Source organism: Staurois parvus, unplaced genomic scaffold (genome assembly GCF_062004578.1).
Source record: "Staurois parvus isolate SC_StPar_1 unplaced genomic scaffold, SC_StPar_1.0 ptg000232l, whole genome shotgun sequence".
Lineage (NCBI taxonomy): Eukaryota > Metazoa > Chordata > Amphibia > Anura > Ranidae > Staurois > Staurois parvus.
Window position 1 is genome coordinate 4117061 of NW_028318028.1, and position 16223 is coordinate 4133283.

The 16223-nt window shown below is 40.8% G+C and overlaps 1 protein-coding gene across 1 annotated transcript in view; it reads left to right on the forward strand.

The window, feature by feature from the left end:
- Nucleotides 1-13792, forward strand: part of CAPNS1 (calpain small subunit 1) — a 47647-nt gene extending 33855 nt beyond the window's left edge. The window contains exons 6-11 of the mRNA XM_089679811.1: nt 3826-3890; nt 6339-6407; nt 8920-8998; nt 9926-10042; nt 13327-13385; nt 13469-13792. Of these exons, the coding sequence (XP_089535937.1) occupies nt 3826-3890; nt 6339-6407; nt 8920-8998; nt 9926-10042; nt 13327-13385; nt 13469-13495 (416 nt within the window). The 3' untranslated portion in view covers nt 13496-13792. The remainder of the gene's footprint in view (nt 1-3825; nt 3891-6338; nt 6408-8919; nt 8999-9925; nt 10043-13326; nt 13386-13468) is intronic.
- Nucleotides 13793-16223: the final 2431 nt, after the last annotated feature.

A 16223-nucleotide genomic window follows, 5' to 3' on the forward strand; every position in this document is an offset into this window, starting at 1 on the left:
CTGGGAGCAGTGGCTAACAGAGGGAGCCATTGGCTCCTGAAGCTGTCAGTCTTATTCTATGACAAGGGAGCTGGGGGGAAGTAGGGGCTGAGCCCCGCTGTCTGGGTCTATAGATCCAGTCTCAAGCCGCACGGCTTGAGAGCGAGCTTCTTATGGGGGCACTTACTGAAGAGGAGCAGCCAGGGGACCCCAAAAGAGGAGGATCAAGGCTGCTCTGTGCAAAACCATTTCACAGTACAGGGGAGAATGACATGTTTGTTATTTTAAAAATATAGGGTTGTCTGTATAATGTTTCTAAAAATTCTTAATAAATATATTGAAATATAAAAAAAATATAGGGTTTACAATCACTTTAAGTCAACCTTTCCCAAACCTTGGCAATTCAAACTTAAAGCAGAACTAAATGCAAAAAATAAAAAATTGCTAACCGGCAGCTGTTTATTGCAGAAGAGATGTGCAATGTCTTTTCTGCAATAAAATACCTGCCTGTTTGGAATCTTCTGAGATATTAAATGGGACTGTGCATGCGCAGCTCTGTTTTTACATATCTGGCACAGTGCCAGTCTTCTGAGATGAAAAACTCCTGTATCCAAAGAAACTGGTGAGAGGATGACAGCAAGGGACCCTACAGGTGTCAGACATTTTGGATAGGGGAGTATTATTTCCTTTTAGTTTCACTTGAGCACAATTTAAAAAAAATTCATAAGCAGAGGTAACTGGTCAGTGAGGATGCCCATCAAAATAAAGTACCAATAGGGAGGCTGAGAAGGTATAAGATGGTGGGGAAAGCTCTGACTTTTAAAGGAAAGGTCTAGATCACACTTTCAAGCCAGTTACACCACTGTACACCAACCCTAACTGAAACATGCATAGTCGCTACAATGTACAAACTTCTTGATACCAAATCTAAAACATCCTCTGTATGACACCATGCTTTGGAAATAGCAAAGGAAGGTAGTTGATATTTTTTTTGTTTTTTTGAAGGTGCATGCTGTAGGGCCACCATCTAGAGCATAAAATCAACAGTGAAGAAAAAAAAAAATACTGCACTACATAAAAAAAATTGCACAATACCTATAAATCAAAAAAATTGGAAAAAATGAAAACATTTTAATCAAATATATAAAATAAAATATGAAAAACAAAAATCACACAAACAAAACAAAAAAAAATATTATTGAATCAACCGAAAAGTCATTATAAACTCAAGTCCAATCAAAATAGTGGTCTTCTGTAAACCCTCCTGTGGAGAACAAAAAATAGGTGCTGCTGTCACAAATTCCAGTGAGAAAACATCCTCCACCATATATCTGCTCACCTCGCGCAGTGTGACCTCACATTATACAATGGTACAGTCTAACTGCACTTTTGGTCCCAATTAGACTCAAGATCAGCTTGCTGAATGAGGACTCCAAAGTATGCTCCCTCCTGGTAAACGTCTTGGTGTCAGCCATATTCCTCATTAAAAAGAACTCAACATTGTGATTTTATACTTTTTATACTTTTAATAAGCAATAAAACATAAATGCACTCACATTCTCAAGGTGCATATCTGCACCACGTATGATGAACACCTGGCAATGTACAGATTGAGCACAAAATGGTAGTATCACCTAAACAGAAGAGTCCTGTAAAGGCTCACAAAAACCTTGATGAAGTCATGTGAGTAGTGACGAAACGCATCGGGGAAGAGCATGCGGATGACGTTTCAATGTTTTCATTAATCGGGACAGCGGTTATAGTATTCGTGAAACTGCTCCAGGAATGGCATCATAGCAGGCAATTGCATTCACAGAGAGGGCCCGTGCTTTGCCTTGCAATACATTCCGTATGGTGATGGTTTTTTTGAGCCTTTACAGTACTCTGCTGTTTAGATGATACTGCCATCTTGTGCTCAATCAGTACATTGCCGGATGTTCATCATATGTGGTGCAGATATGCACCTTGAGAACGCGAGTGCATTTCTTATGTTTTATTGTTTAAGAAAAGTATAAAAGGATGAAGCACCATGTTGAGCTCTTTTTAATGAGGAATACGGCTGACACCAAGACGTTTACCAGGAGGGAACATACTTTGGAGTCCTCATTCAGCAAGCTGATCTTCTGAGTCCAATTGGGACCAAAAGTGCAGTTAGACCATAACATTGTATAATGTGAGGTCACACTGCATGAGGTGAGCGGATATATGGTGGAGGATGGTTTCTCACTGGAATTTGTGAGAGCTGCACATATTTTTCCTTATGCACAGGAGGGTTTACAGAAGAATACTATTTTGATTAGACTTGAGTTTATAATGACTTTTCGGTTGATTCAATAATTTTTTTTTGTTTTTCATATTTTATACTATATATTTAATTTTTTTTTTCATTTTTTATAATGTTTTAGATTTATAGGTATTGTGCCATTTTTGTTATGTAGTGCAGCATTTTTTTCTCTTCACTTTTGATTTTATCATTTGCCCCACCAAGACATGGGTTGAGTGCACTAGTGGCCACAGTATTTATATATTACTGATATATATATTTTTTGTTGCTTTTTATTCACCATAGTAAGCGCTTGAGTTATTTAATTTTATATTGATGCACCATAGAGCATGCTTTGCTGTGTAGCCATTGATGTTGGTGCTAGGTGCTGTAATTCTTTCTTCATAGGTTGGACAATTCTCTTTGGCTTACCATCCTTGCATCATGAAAGACATTTATTGAATTGTTGATGCTGCAGATCACCAATGTTTTGGGGTAACACAGGACCCCTTTTCATGGCAAAGTAAACATTTGCCTTTGTCAATACAGTATGCAGGGATTAGAACTTTTAGGTTTTTTATTTCTGTGATAACTGCTACCCTTATTTCTTGACCTGCTGTCACAAGGACAGAAAGTGACATAAAGTTTTTATTTGCTGGATGTCTCTTGGGAATTTCAAGTGTGCAATTTGTTCCCCTATGTTTATCTTGATGTTCATTTGGGTTTCAAAATCTGGTCAGCATAGGTAGCTCCTGTCTTTGTCCACCCAAGTACTTTTTGTATGGTTTTGGGTGGTTGTTCCATTTGACTTCACTACCTCATAAATATTTAAATTTGTATGTAAAATCTATGTAAAGCCATAGACTGTAGGGTTGATTTACCAAAACTGAAAAGTGCAAAATCTGGTGCAGCTGTGCATGGTTACCAATTCGCTTCTAACTTCAGTTCAAATAAGTTTTGACAACAAAACCTGGAAGCTGATTGGTTTCTATGCAGAGCTGTGCCAGATTTTGCACTCTCTGGTTTTAGTAACCCAACCCCTATGTATTGTCTATGTATAGCCAAAATGTTTTATTTTAGCTTTGAATGGAGTAGGACGGGTTAAAACCTGCTGTCTGCATTATGTTGGGAAGATTTTCTTCAATTCCTGTCCAAGAGACCAAACATGGAAGTAAGAAGTCGTCTCTACAAAAAGAAGGTAATTCCCTCTTAGATAGTTGCCATCAGAACAGTTCTGTCCATTGGAAGATTTTTTTGTTCTCCTGTTCTGGTGACCAATTTTGGTTTTCCCGTAACATTTTTTTTGTTTCTGCAACAGTGGTCATCAGGACAAATGGAAGAATGAATCTCCCTAGCGGGGACAGCAATAAAAGCTGGACAGTGTTTCTAATCCTTCCCTACACCCTTCAAAATTAAGAAACATTTTTTGGCTCTACATACACTTAAATAAAGGCAGTCTCTATAGACTTTATACTGTATTTGAATACTCTACAGCATGAGGGTGACGGACATTCTTGTAAAGTGAGTTGCTGTAATAAAATAACAGCCCTAATGTGCTTTTTCCTCTACATTTTTTTTTCTAGATGCTGATCTGAAGACAGACGGATTCAGCCTGGACTCGTGTCGCAGCATGGTGGCTGTAATGGATGTATCCTTCGAGGATTAGTGCGCACAGCTGGGCCAGGTGTTCCTTTTAGCAACCACTTGTTACCAAGGTCACAGCTGGCCTTTTCTCACAAAAAGGGAACAAAACTATCTGGGACCATCTGGGCTGCCTCTTTGTCACCAATCAGGTCCTTTTATTTTTATTCTCCCAGAGGAAGAACCTGGCCTGGTGTGAGACAAAGCAGAGAGCACTCTTCTGCAAACACCATGATAAATGAGACCCGATTTCATTGTTAAAAGTTAGCGAAGTTATTTTTGGTGTAACTCCGGCTTTCTGACAAGATCTACAATTTAAAGAATAACCCTGAAGCATTCAGATTTGTATTGTACTAGCTTGTGATTGTTATTTATTGCAGACAGTTACTGTATATACTGTCGTCAGTTAACCCCTTGCCCTCCAGAGGATTTACCCCCCTTCCTGACCAGGCCATTTTTTGCAATACGGCGCTGCATTACTTTAACTGACAATTGCGCGGTCATTCAATGCTGCACTCTAGTGAAATTTGCATCTTTTCTTCCCACAAATTGAGTTTTCTTTTGGTGGTATTTGATCACCTGTGTGTTTTTTTTTGTTTTGTTTTGTTTTTGTTTGTTTGTTTTTTTTTTTGTGCTATAAGCAAAAAAATACCAACAATTTTGAAAAAAACACAAAAACTATATTTTTGACTTTTTTGCTATAAAACATGTCCAGTAAAAAAAATTTTTAAAAATCAAATTTCGTCATAAATTTAGGCCAAAATGTATTCTGCTACATATCTTTGCTAAAAACAAAATCCCAATATGTGTAAATTAAATGGTTTACGTGAAAGTTATAGCATTTACAAATGGTGGTCTAGATACTGGAATTTTTTTTTTTTTTTTTACTGTCAGTGACTTATAGCGGGACTGCGGCGGGCATTCTGACACTGGGGGGAACTGACTTGGTGTCACTGACATTCCCAGTAACACCAATACAGTGATTAGTGTTAATAAAAAGCACTGACACTGTACTAATGACACTGGGCAGGAAGGGGTTAACATCTGGGGCAATCAAAGGGTTAACTGTGTGCTGTTTTACTATGTGGGCTGTGTGTGCTTTACACTGTAAGCACACTGCTTTGTATGGCTCTGCTATTTGTTTACATACAGGTCTTTCCCCGGTCAGTGATACTTGGACATCGCCGGGTGCTGGTGGGGAATCCGGATCTGGTAATTGACAGCCGAGGCCCCGAATGGCGGTACGGGTAGGGCGCATGTGCGCCCCCTGCCTGGAACTGCAAAATCACATATATTTATGGGATTTTGCGCACCCTTGCCGCTCTGTAGAAGTATTTCTGCTATAGGGTGGCGCGGAAGCAGTCTAATGTTGGCCATGCATGCTTTGATAAATTAAAAAAAAATCTTCTCCAATCTCTCCCCATAACAATAATCAATCTACAATCGACAACCCAAACAATCGATATGCCTTACACGGGGAAGTGGATTTTGATACAGTCATAAATTGCCGATCATAAATAAAATCACCCGGCTCAACACTACAAACATACGTTACCCCAGTATTAATATTACTACAATGTGCAATATCACTGCAGCCTTCATTCAATATACCCAAAATATGCAACACAATAACAATAAGAAAGGTGCTGCGAACCTAAAATATGCAATATATAAAATAAACACCACTGTGAAAGTGCAAGTTTCTTTTGGGCTTTCACAGTGGTGTTTATTTTATATAACGCATGTTATGTTCACAGCGCCTTTCTTATTGTGTTACTTATTTTGGGTATATTACATTGACGGCTGCAGTGATATTAAACACTGTATAAATTACCAATCGCATATGTTTTCACCCTATAATCTCATAATCTTATCACGATCGGTTTCATGACCAAAGCATCTCATTGCTAACGATGGATGCAAAATGATCATTCATTTTTGGGGCTTGAGAAAGGAAGAAGCACCCCCGAAACATGTTGTTTAGGTATTCCTCATTCACTGTCAGAGGAAGTGTTGGACAAGTCTGGATGCTGTTTGATCTTGGATTTAAAGGCACATACATACAGTAGTGACAATTTCTGGGTTGAAATCTACCTTCTGCCTACTTCATCTGAGCCTAGGTTATCATGGACTGTCCCTCCCTGGGGTGATATGTCATCATGCAACCTGAGTTCTGGACTGCTGCGCAAAATGGCGCTTGCTAGTTACAAGTGCTGTTCTGTGCAGAAGTAGTTTTTTTTTTTTTTTTTTTTTTTTTTTTTTTTTTACTCAAACTATTTTTTATTTATTTATTTATTTTTTAAAAGATTTCAGTACTCCTTTACATTTTTGTCTGGCATATCTGTGTAATTGTATCAGTTTTAATAGGATGGTTGCATTCTGTTTGAAGCAAGAGCCTTCCTAAACAATAACAACCTTTCTGATTAATAAGTTATGCCTTAACATCACAATGCAGAGTGACAGCACTGGCAAACTGGGCTTCGAAGAGTTCAAATACTTGTGGAATAACATTAAGAAGTGGCAGGTGAGCTGCTCATATGATGCAATGTATTACTCTTTATAAAATATAAAGGCAATAGGGTTCGCCAGGCTGTACATTGACCAACTAGGTATGAATGTATAATTTGCTGAACTCCAAAGTAAATTCATTTTTAAAAATCAGATGCAGTATATATTTCATGAAAGGTCAGAGCTCAAATATTGTAAAATGATGAAAGAAACATACTGACAGGTGGAGACTGGGAGGCTGGGATATGATAGTCAAGTAAATAAAGGAGTTGTATGGGGTTCATAAATAACACTGTTCAACAGGTAAAATGTTTTGGGCATAAAATTAGCTAATCTTACATAATTTTGGGGTGCTGAAAACGAAAATGACCCTAAAAAATGTTGATTGGCTCTAGTTTCCATGATATATTCGCCCATCTAATGACGTAAGCCATTCAAAATTATGATGCAACTTCAGCTGCATATTGCGCAATTGATACTGGTGACCAATAGAAAATTGCATGTATACTGAGATGATGCAATATTAGCCTTTAATTGCATCACTTCACTGCATAAAAGCTGCAGTATCTGTAGCTGATTGTAGTTCGACAGCGTCTTTACATTTCGTTTTATGCTCATATAGGCTACTCAGTAATGCCTCGAACTTGTGTGAATAAAGCAGATAATTTCTGCTATATCTGCGGTGAAATAACTTTTATCTCACAAAAAAGGAGGATAACAGGAATGATTAAGAAAGCCTACAACTTGTATTTTGGCTGCAAGATAGGAGACCAGGACAAGAGCTGGGCACCACATATATGCTGCAATTCTTGTGGGACGGCACTGGAGCAATGGTTGAATGGAAAAAAGGCATCTATGCCTTTCGCTGTGCCAATGATTTGGAGAGAGCCAACAGATCATGTTAGTAATTGTTACTTTTGTATGGTGCCTCCAATTGTAAAAGGGCTAAATAAGAAGAAAAAGTTATCTGTGCACTATCCAAATATTCCATCGGCAATACGTCCAGTTCCTCATGGAGAGGGGCTACCAATTCCTAAAGCACCAGAATCCTTCGTGGTTGAGTCAAGTGAGGAAGAACCTGAAGCGTGTAGTCACGTGCAGTTGTAAGAGATAGCCCTTTCCTCGAATACAAGAGAAAAGCCAAGAGAAGCAAAACCGACACACACTGAAGACAAAACTAGTGAGAATCCTAAGTATTAAAATGATTCAACTTGGCTTATGGCTATAATTTTTCTTGGTAATCCTATGCAATATATTATGCCATTTAGGCTTTGTTATGTAGTCAATATCACTTGCTTTATATTTGTGGAAAGACATCTATCTATATAATTATTGTGCATTATGTAGTCATTACGCCTATAGTAGAAAACTTTCCGTTTACAGAAAAACTAGAGCCAATTGACAAATTTCATTGTTATATTTGAACTCAGAATGTGAAATTCATTAAGAAATGGATCCTTTTGTTTCCAAAACTGGCAAAAAATAAAAATTTGTTGAACAGTGTAATCAAACCTACATACATCTTTGCTGCAGCTGTCGGTTCTAAGCCTGAAAACATGACTACTGTCAGTCATCACTCTCTGGTGTGCTCCTCTAGAGCTCACTGGAGCACCAGGGTGGAGGGGGGGTGGGAGCAGCTGTCTCAGGCTCTCAGCCGCACACTGAAAGCCAGAGCTAGCTGTTATTGAGTCAACTGGGTGGATCTCGACAATATTGTCGTGATACTTCTAGAGCGGCTCTGCCATGTCAGCTGACAGCAGGCAGTAGCTCACTATAAGCTGACTGTGGGTCACAGGAGAGCAAAAGTAAGTGCACTTCTGTGATGCAGAAGAGAAGTATTGCCCAAACTGCTTTTATATGAAATATTGTACATTTTATGGGCATGTAGTCCTCAATTTAGGAGGTGGAACTCTAGGCTCTGTTTCCCCTCAATAATATGATTACTTCTCATCTGCGCTGTAAAAAGCCCAACCTGTACAGAACAGCATTCAGGGCTGTGACACATCCCTTTAAAAGGTTCAGTAGGTTGGTTTTTAATCAGAGGGAGATACAAAGCAAGCAGCTTTTGCTCTGCTGTCTCTTTGAGCAACCCGTTATTATCTGGGAATGGATGTTAAAGATTTACTTGTTAAACTTTTTTTTACCATTTCTAGAAGGCTTAATTCTAAACATGATTAAAAATGAAATAAATGTGACACACATTGATGCAAAAACTGACATAGTTTACCTTTTAGCTACTGTGTACATCTTTTTTGAAGAAAGTGAAAGTTTTGGAATTTTTGAATATATTTTTTTTGTTAAAATGGATATTTTCACTGCAGTTTTTTCAGAGAAACCTTCCCTTTTAGCTAGTGTTAAGCCTATGGCATATAGGACATTCCACCTATGTACCTCTGTTCCATATTGGTCCTCCTTCCCACCTAATGCAAAGCATCCCATGCGATACAAATCACATGTATAGAGCAATGCCAGATCACTGTTTATTGTAACTTTCCAATGTTTACTAACGTGTTTTTGTTTTTTTTCAGGCTATATATAAAAGATATGATGCTGACCGCTCAGGAACAATTGGCAGTGCTGAACTTCCCAATGCTTTCCAAGCAGCTGGTAAGTAAACTTGGTGAGCACTTTTAAAGGTAACAGATGTCTGGTATGTAACTATCTTGGCTCCAGATGATGAACTTGGATCATCGATTTGTAGCAATGTTTCTTCATCCTACTCCAGGGGGGCAAATGCCTATACTTGAGTTTCTTAATAAACCCATATACACCCTAATCTATATATGAGGTTATAATTCTCAAACTAAATAACCGACCTCTGCCCTTTATGTCCAAAGTTGAAAAACCACTATACTTGATTCCAGCTTTGTTCCTTTCTCAGAAAACTTCCCCCATCTACTCATCTATAAAGAATGGGGGGGGGGGGGGGGTTGTAGTCTGGCAGAGGATCTGTAGGCAGGGCTGACAACACTTCTTTGGGATGTCTGTGTACCTGATGCACGGTTGTTGGATTCCTACAAGAAGTTAGGTGCTCACTGGATTTCTGGCAGATCAGCAAGTATTTTTCTGTACTTGCAGGGTCTTGAATAGGAATAAAGCACGGGGGAAAGGTGTATGTATTGCAGAGATGTACTGCATAGGTTTTATTTGTTAACCCATACAAACAATGTAACAACTGGCCATTAATTGCATAATCTGATCTTGGGACAAAATTTATTTCATATATGACAAAGCTCTGAGCCCGAGCTTTGTATGAAAGAACAAATCCCCTGTAGACATGCATGTTCCTCCCTGCTGGCCTGTAGCAGAATGACCACAGGAGTGAATGTATTGCACTACTGCTCCTTTATTGTCCAGTCAGCAGGCTGGGCTGTGTTTTTGACCAAGCTATGGTGTCACTGCAGTGGAGGCCAAGGATGTTAGTGTGTTGTTTGGTGGGGGTGAAAATGATTTGTCACACACACACACACACGTGTGATCATTGTAAAATCATTGCATAATATACTGTACATATATAAATCTATTTTATTTTAGGTTTCCAGTTAAGTGGTGAGCTGTTTCAGATGATCATTCGACGTTATTCTGATGAGAAAGGAGAAATGGATTTTGATAACTACATCTGCTGTCTGGTGCGACTAGATGCCATGTTCCGTAAGTGATTAAAATGTACTGTTCTTCCTGAATCTGTTTGTTTATACCTCAAACCTGCAAGAAATGGTATTCCGCTTCTGCTATTCCCTTTTAAAGAGAACCAGTCTTTGATGTACTAAATAAGGGCATGCCATTTTTTTAGTGCACTGTTTACCAAAATTGGCACTCAAGTCATTGTTTTAGCACAGCTCCCTGCATTCTACAATTCAAAGTGTGTAGCTCTCCATGAGTCTTCTCTGCTTTGCATTGTACGATTCCAGAGAAAAAGTGGCTTTTACAAGAACCAGGGGGCCCCTGGGGTGTGTTCACTTGAATAGGTTGTATCCTCGGCGGTGGTACTGACATCCCAAATGCTACTGGGGGTTCATTTTTGCCATGTACAGCCCTGAGCAGCTGCATGCCCTTGTTTAGGTGTGTGGTGGGCAGTAAATATGCAGCTCAGTTGTGTAATTTTACTGCCCCGTGACCGCCGTGTGAATGAGCCCTGGTAAAGATAAAGAATAAAAATAAATATTAGCTTTAACACACTGTACAGGAAATAATCTAAGCTTCCCACTCCTTTATATTGGCACAGGAAAGTAGCAAAAATGGGTGGCCCCACATTAACAGAGCAAATCGACCTGTTTCAGGTCTGCCTCCTCCACCAGCACCCCGTGTTCGGGAAAATATGTCCATGCATGTGTAATTGAGTACAGGTGTTTATACAAGATTACAGGAACACAGTGTGTATTTTAATATATTATGGGCAAAAATATGCATCAGCAGGGTCTCTTGGGTGCTGTAAATACAGGCGTATCATTTTCTTTACAGCCATATGCGTGTATTTACGTTCATGTGCATGTAGCATAATAGTATGTGTTGTGGGTTGGGTGTCTTTGTTCACCACGTATATGTGCATGTCCTGTACAGCAATATAACTGGTTCTGTATGTCTCCTTCTCTTTCACTGAAAGCTCAAGCCATAGAGCTCTATGACCATCTCTGGGTGTGACACTGAGCAAAGGTGTTCTGGCTATGGTTGAGTATAGCCTGGAACACTATACATTCTCTGTGGCTTTTTCTGCAATTATTTTCCCATTGGTCATTAACCTCTTCACGCCAGCAGCACGCAAATGTCCGGCGTCTGGGCATAGACGCCGTGCGGCAGCACACTTCCGTTTAATATACAAAATACATATGTGCTGAGAGCGTGTGCTGTGCGTGCTCCCAGCACACATGTACGGTACTCACCGAAAGGTTCTCTCTTGCGATCGGGACCTTTCCCGATCATGTGACTGACGTGACGTCATGGCGGTCACATGACACTAAGCAATGCCCTGTCCTGCCCACCTCCCGGCGCAGAAACTCCTCTTCATGCCGGGACGATCCAGCGTGAAGTGGTTAATACAGGTAGATGATTCCTTTAAGGCATGTGGTGTGAGTTTATACCTCCTTGGGGTAGTTAAAATAGTAATAAGCGCAGAAGTTTAAAAAAAAAACAATTCTCTCTGCAAGTAAGTTTTATAATGTGCTAGTGTGCATCGCATAATAACACATTATAAAAGACTTGTCTAAAAACAAAGCCTTCCAACTGCACACTGTCACTGCTGACAGGACTTCCATCTTCATCCAGTCTTCCTTGCTGGTTCGCAGGCTCCAGCCATTTGAATGTCTTAGACGCGATGACGTTACTCTCTCACACCCATGGCACAGCGCTGGCATACCGTCCATTGAGAGCGCAGTGCACATGTGTTGATGACACCACTGGCTGCAGAACTAGTCAATATCTTCTAAGCAGCGAACATTTAGGAGGTGTTCCTTGTACTTACAGGTAAGCTGTATTAGAAGCTTACTTGTAGATACAAGTCACTAAGGGAACGTTACTATCACTTTAAAGAATATGTCAGCCCAAAATATTGTGCCTGCTGTACCATGTACTTGTATGAAAAAGTATCCTCTTCTCTTTTGTATTGCTTCCTTTATGTGATATCCCTGGTGTTCCTGCTAGTCCCTCTGCTGTCCAATAAAAACTGACCACACTAGGCTAGCTGCTAACGTGGCCCCCCTGCACAGTCATTCACTGGAAATATCAGTGTGCTGCTTTCTCTCCTTGCCTTTTTTAGTTTCTATTTTCAACTAAATGGGTTGGTTTACAAGGTGAGGGTTCACATGTGCTTTAAAGTGATATTGAAGGTTCAGGGTTTTTTTTTTTTTTTTTTTTTTTTCTAAATAACAAACATGTTATACTTACCTGCTCTGTGCAGTGGTTTTGCAGAGAGCAGCCCTGATCCTCCTTTTCTTGGGTCCCCCATTGGAACTCCTGGCTCCTCCGCTTGACCAGTGCCCCCCAATAGCAAGCCTTTTGCTATGGGGGCACTGGTGCGTGCTTGCTCCCGAGCCTCACCCTATGCATCCATAAGACACACACAGCTGCAGCTTGACACCCCCCCACGGGTGTTCATATGGTGCATATAATGGGTGCGCTGGTGTGGGTCACCAACTGAATAGACTTTTTTTTTTTTTTTTTTTTTTTAACTTTATTGAAAGTTAACCAAAAACACTTAATTCTACTCTGGTTTCCTCCCACACTCCATAGACATGCTGGTAGGTTAATTTGGCACTTCTCTAAAAAAGTCAAACCCCTAAAGTGGTTGTATAGGCTCAAGGTATGCATTCTATGCTTGACGGTAAAGATCCTTCGGTGTGCTGCTCCCCCACAACCCCTCCCTTATACTCACGTGAGCTCCATCTTCATCCAGCGATGTGCACAGGAGCCTCAGCTGTCCTGGGTCTCTCTCTCCTTAGCTGAGACACAGCAGTGGGAGTCATTGGATCTCACTGCTGTCAATCACAGCCATTGAGAGAGTGGGAGTCTGGGCTGAGCCGCAGATCTATGTGTCTTATGGACGCATAGAGCAGCGCTCAGGAGCAAGCACGCACCAGTGACCCCATAGCAAGTGGCTTGCTATGGGGGGCACTGGTCAAGGGGGATGAGCCAGGAGTGCCAGCAGGGGACCCAAGAAGAGGAGGATCAGGGCTGCTCTGTGCAAAACCGCTGCAAAGAGTAGGGAAGAACCCTTTAATATTACTTTAAGTCAACTCTTTGCGCAGGAGTGTGTTGCTGTGCATTGTAACATGTTGTGTGTTGCGCTTGCATAACAGCACTTAATTTTGTTTTTTCAATGCATACCAGTGCATTTGTATGATGTGAAAATCTTCTGAATTCACATTGATGTGTTAAAGCTTCTATTTACTTTTAGTGATTGGGTTTAGATCTACTGTTCATGGTTCACCTTGGTTTTGCAGGCGCTTTTAAAGCCTTGGATAAAGACGGGGATGGGAGGATTAAAGTGAACATTCAAGAGGTGAGTGTGTGTGGCTGTCATCCGATATTTGGTGTGCTGTTGTATTTCTCTGTCCTCACTGTCTTATTATCGGACTCTTTCAGTGGCTGCAGCTAACCATGTACTCATGAGAGGGAACGGGATCTGCCGTCTGGAGCTGTGAAAAAAAAAAAGAAACTTTTCTCCCTTCTGTCCTCGCTGTATACAGGCCTGATTTTTATACACTGTACTGTGCTCAGTACATCTCCCTCCTTTGTAAACTTCAGTATCAGAAATTGTACACTTTGATATTGGATCACCGTAGCTGGGTTCACGAGGATGTGTGGATCCTAGATGGCTGGCACAATTTTCTGTGTGATGCTTTTTGCTGTGTCGAGTATATGCGCTGGAATGCAAAGACAATGATATTAAAGTACCGATTTAATGAACTGAGTCGTGTATTCACTTACATGTCTTTTTCTTTAGAAATGTTGTATTTCCATCCTCCCAGCCAAATTTGAGAAAACCCCACTTACCGTATTTTTCGCCGTATAAGACGCACCTGACCATAAGACGCACCTAGGTTTTAGAGGCAGAAAACAGGAAAAAAAAAATTCTGAACTAATGGACTGCAGACACAGTACAGGAGATGACCAGAGACTGCGGACAGCACAGGGATGACCAGAGACTGCGGACAGCACAGGGATGACCAGAGACTGCGGACAGCACAGGGATGACCAGAGACTGCGGACAGCACAGGGATGACCAGAGACTGCGGACAGCACAGGGATGACCAGAGACTGCGGACAGCACAGATGACTGCTGACCTTTGGGGAAGTGGGGAGCGGGTACCTGAATTTGACAGGTACCCGATCGTACCTGTTCCTCGATCCAGCAGCGCGCTGTCTTCCCGGCTTCTGTAATGGCGCTCGGCATGACAGCCGGGTGCCCAGTGCGCATGAGCGAGAAGCACTTGCACTTTGTGATTGGTCCGGCGGCTTCTGGGATCTGTCATGTGTCCCAGGTGCCGCCTTACCATTCACAAAGCGCACCGCTTCTTGCGCATGCGCACTTGGCACCCGGCTGTCATGCCCAGTGCCCACACTACAGAAGCCGGGAAGACAGCACGCCGCTGGATAGAGGAACAGGTAAGGTCCCGCTGCAGAGCTGAGCGGCCGAGCCAGGTATTCTGACACGGCCGCGGTGGAAATACCGGACCGGCCGCTCCATATTCGCCTTATAAGACGCACTGACATTTCCCCCCCAGTTTTGAGGAAGAAAAAGTGCTTCTTATACGGCGAAAAATACGGTATGTTCATGTGTTCCCATTCTCAGAGGAAGTTAAAAAAAAAAAAAAATCCTTACCTTTCTATTTGTTTCTTTGGAGCAGGACTATACATTGGAATCTTTAACCAATCTGACCATAAAGTATTTCTGAACAATAAAAGTTGCCTAAAAATTCATTAATATACATTAAAGTGGAACTTTAGTCTCTCAATCAACATTGACTGTTTTAATCGTTCTACTGCTAGCATTAGTAAATAGGAATATATATCATATTTACTTGTTTTAAACCTTTTTTTTTTAATTTATTCAGTTACTTCCTTGTTCACATGCCTAGGCAAATGATGTCATACATCCCAGCAATCTTCAGAAGGGTAGGGAGGGTTCTCAGCTGTGCCAAAGCCTGAGCTAAGGGCAGATGGATTTCAGGAAGTAAATGCTACATGAATCATCTGCCCATACTCAAGATGGCCACTGCCAGAAATGCCAGAGGGTGTTTTTCAAAGTTATTTCTCAGCAAAATAAGCATGGAGACATAAATGAATTGGGGAGTTTGCTTTGAATATTACCCTCTCTAGCGGTATGATTATGTCAGTATTTCTGTGCTCAAAGCGGTACATTGTTTTCAATGGAAATATGTTTTTTTTTTTAATTGTAGACCTGTAATTCTTAGGAATAACTCTGTCCGAGCAAGAGTCTAGTAAACATCCCGGGTATGATAAAAATTTGAAACACAAAATCATAAATTATAATAGAATAAATCATTAAAAATAATATAATAATAATACATTTTATTCAATAATATAATCAAACCAAAAACACTGAAATTTGAAATAGAACACCAAGTTCGCACATCACTGAACTAAGTTGCAAAATCGTTTTCAGTTTCTGATGAATTTCCCAAAAGAAATCATTATCACTCAATTCTGCAAGTGGTTCTAATTTACTATCGCTCTTCTCTAGCTGGTCTAAAACCGATTTTGACCTAAAGGGACGCTTTTTGGACGCCATGGACATTTCCCAGTTTCCAGGCAGAAAGAACAGTAAAAATGCAGGCAGGGCACAGGACGAAGCACTCGGGACAAAATGTATGTGAAATGGTTTCACACAGTAATGTAATACTAACAGATTTTAGTGTATTATGTGTGTGTAAAATTTTGACATTTTTGAATCTTCTGCCTCTTCCATCCCCCATACGTCCCGACGCTCGCAGGGAATGGAACCCGGAAGACGATGCCGGCATTGGCCTGGGACGCAGCGGAAGGACAGCGTGGGACAGGTTAAGTGCTGGAGAGATCCCAGAGCAACGCTGCAGTGTAATCCCAAGTGTAGCTCGGGGTTACCGCTTCTGGTACTGAAACTTAACTTCGAGCTACACTCGGGAATGGGTTAAACAATGAATTAAATAGCATTTTTGGTTTGTGGTGCTCAGATGCAGTGCAGTTCCACTTTAAGGGGAATTTAGTAAAACCAGAGCAGCTGTGCATTGTAACCAATCGGCTTCCAGCTTTCATCTTCAAGACCTAACTGAACAGGTGGATGTTAAAAGCTGATTGGTTACTGTGCACACTCCAAATTTTGTTTATTATTATTATA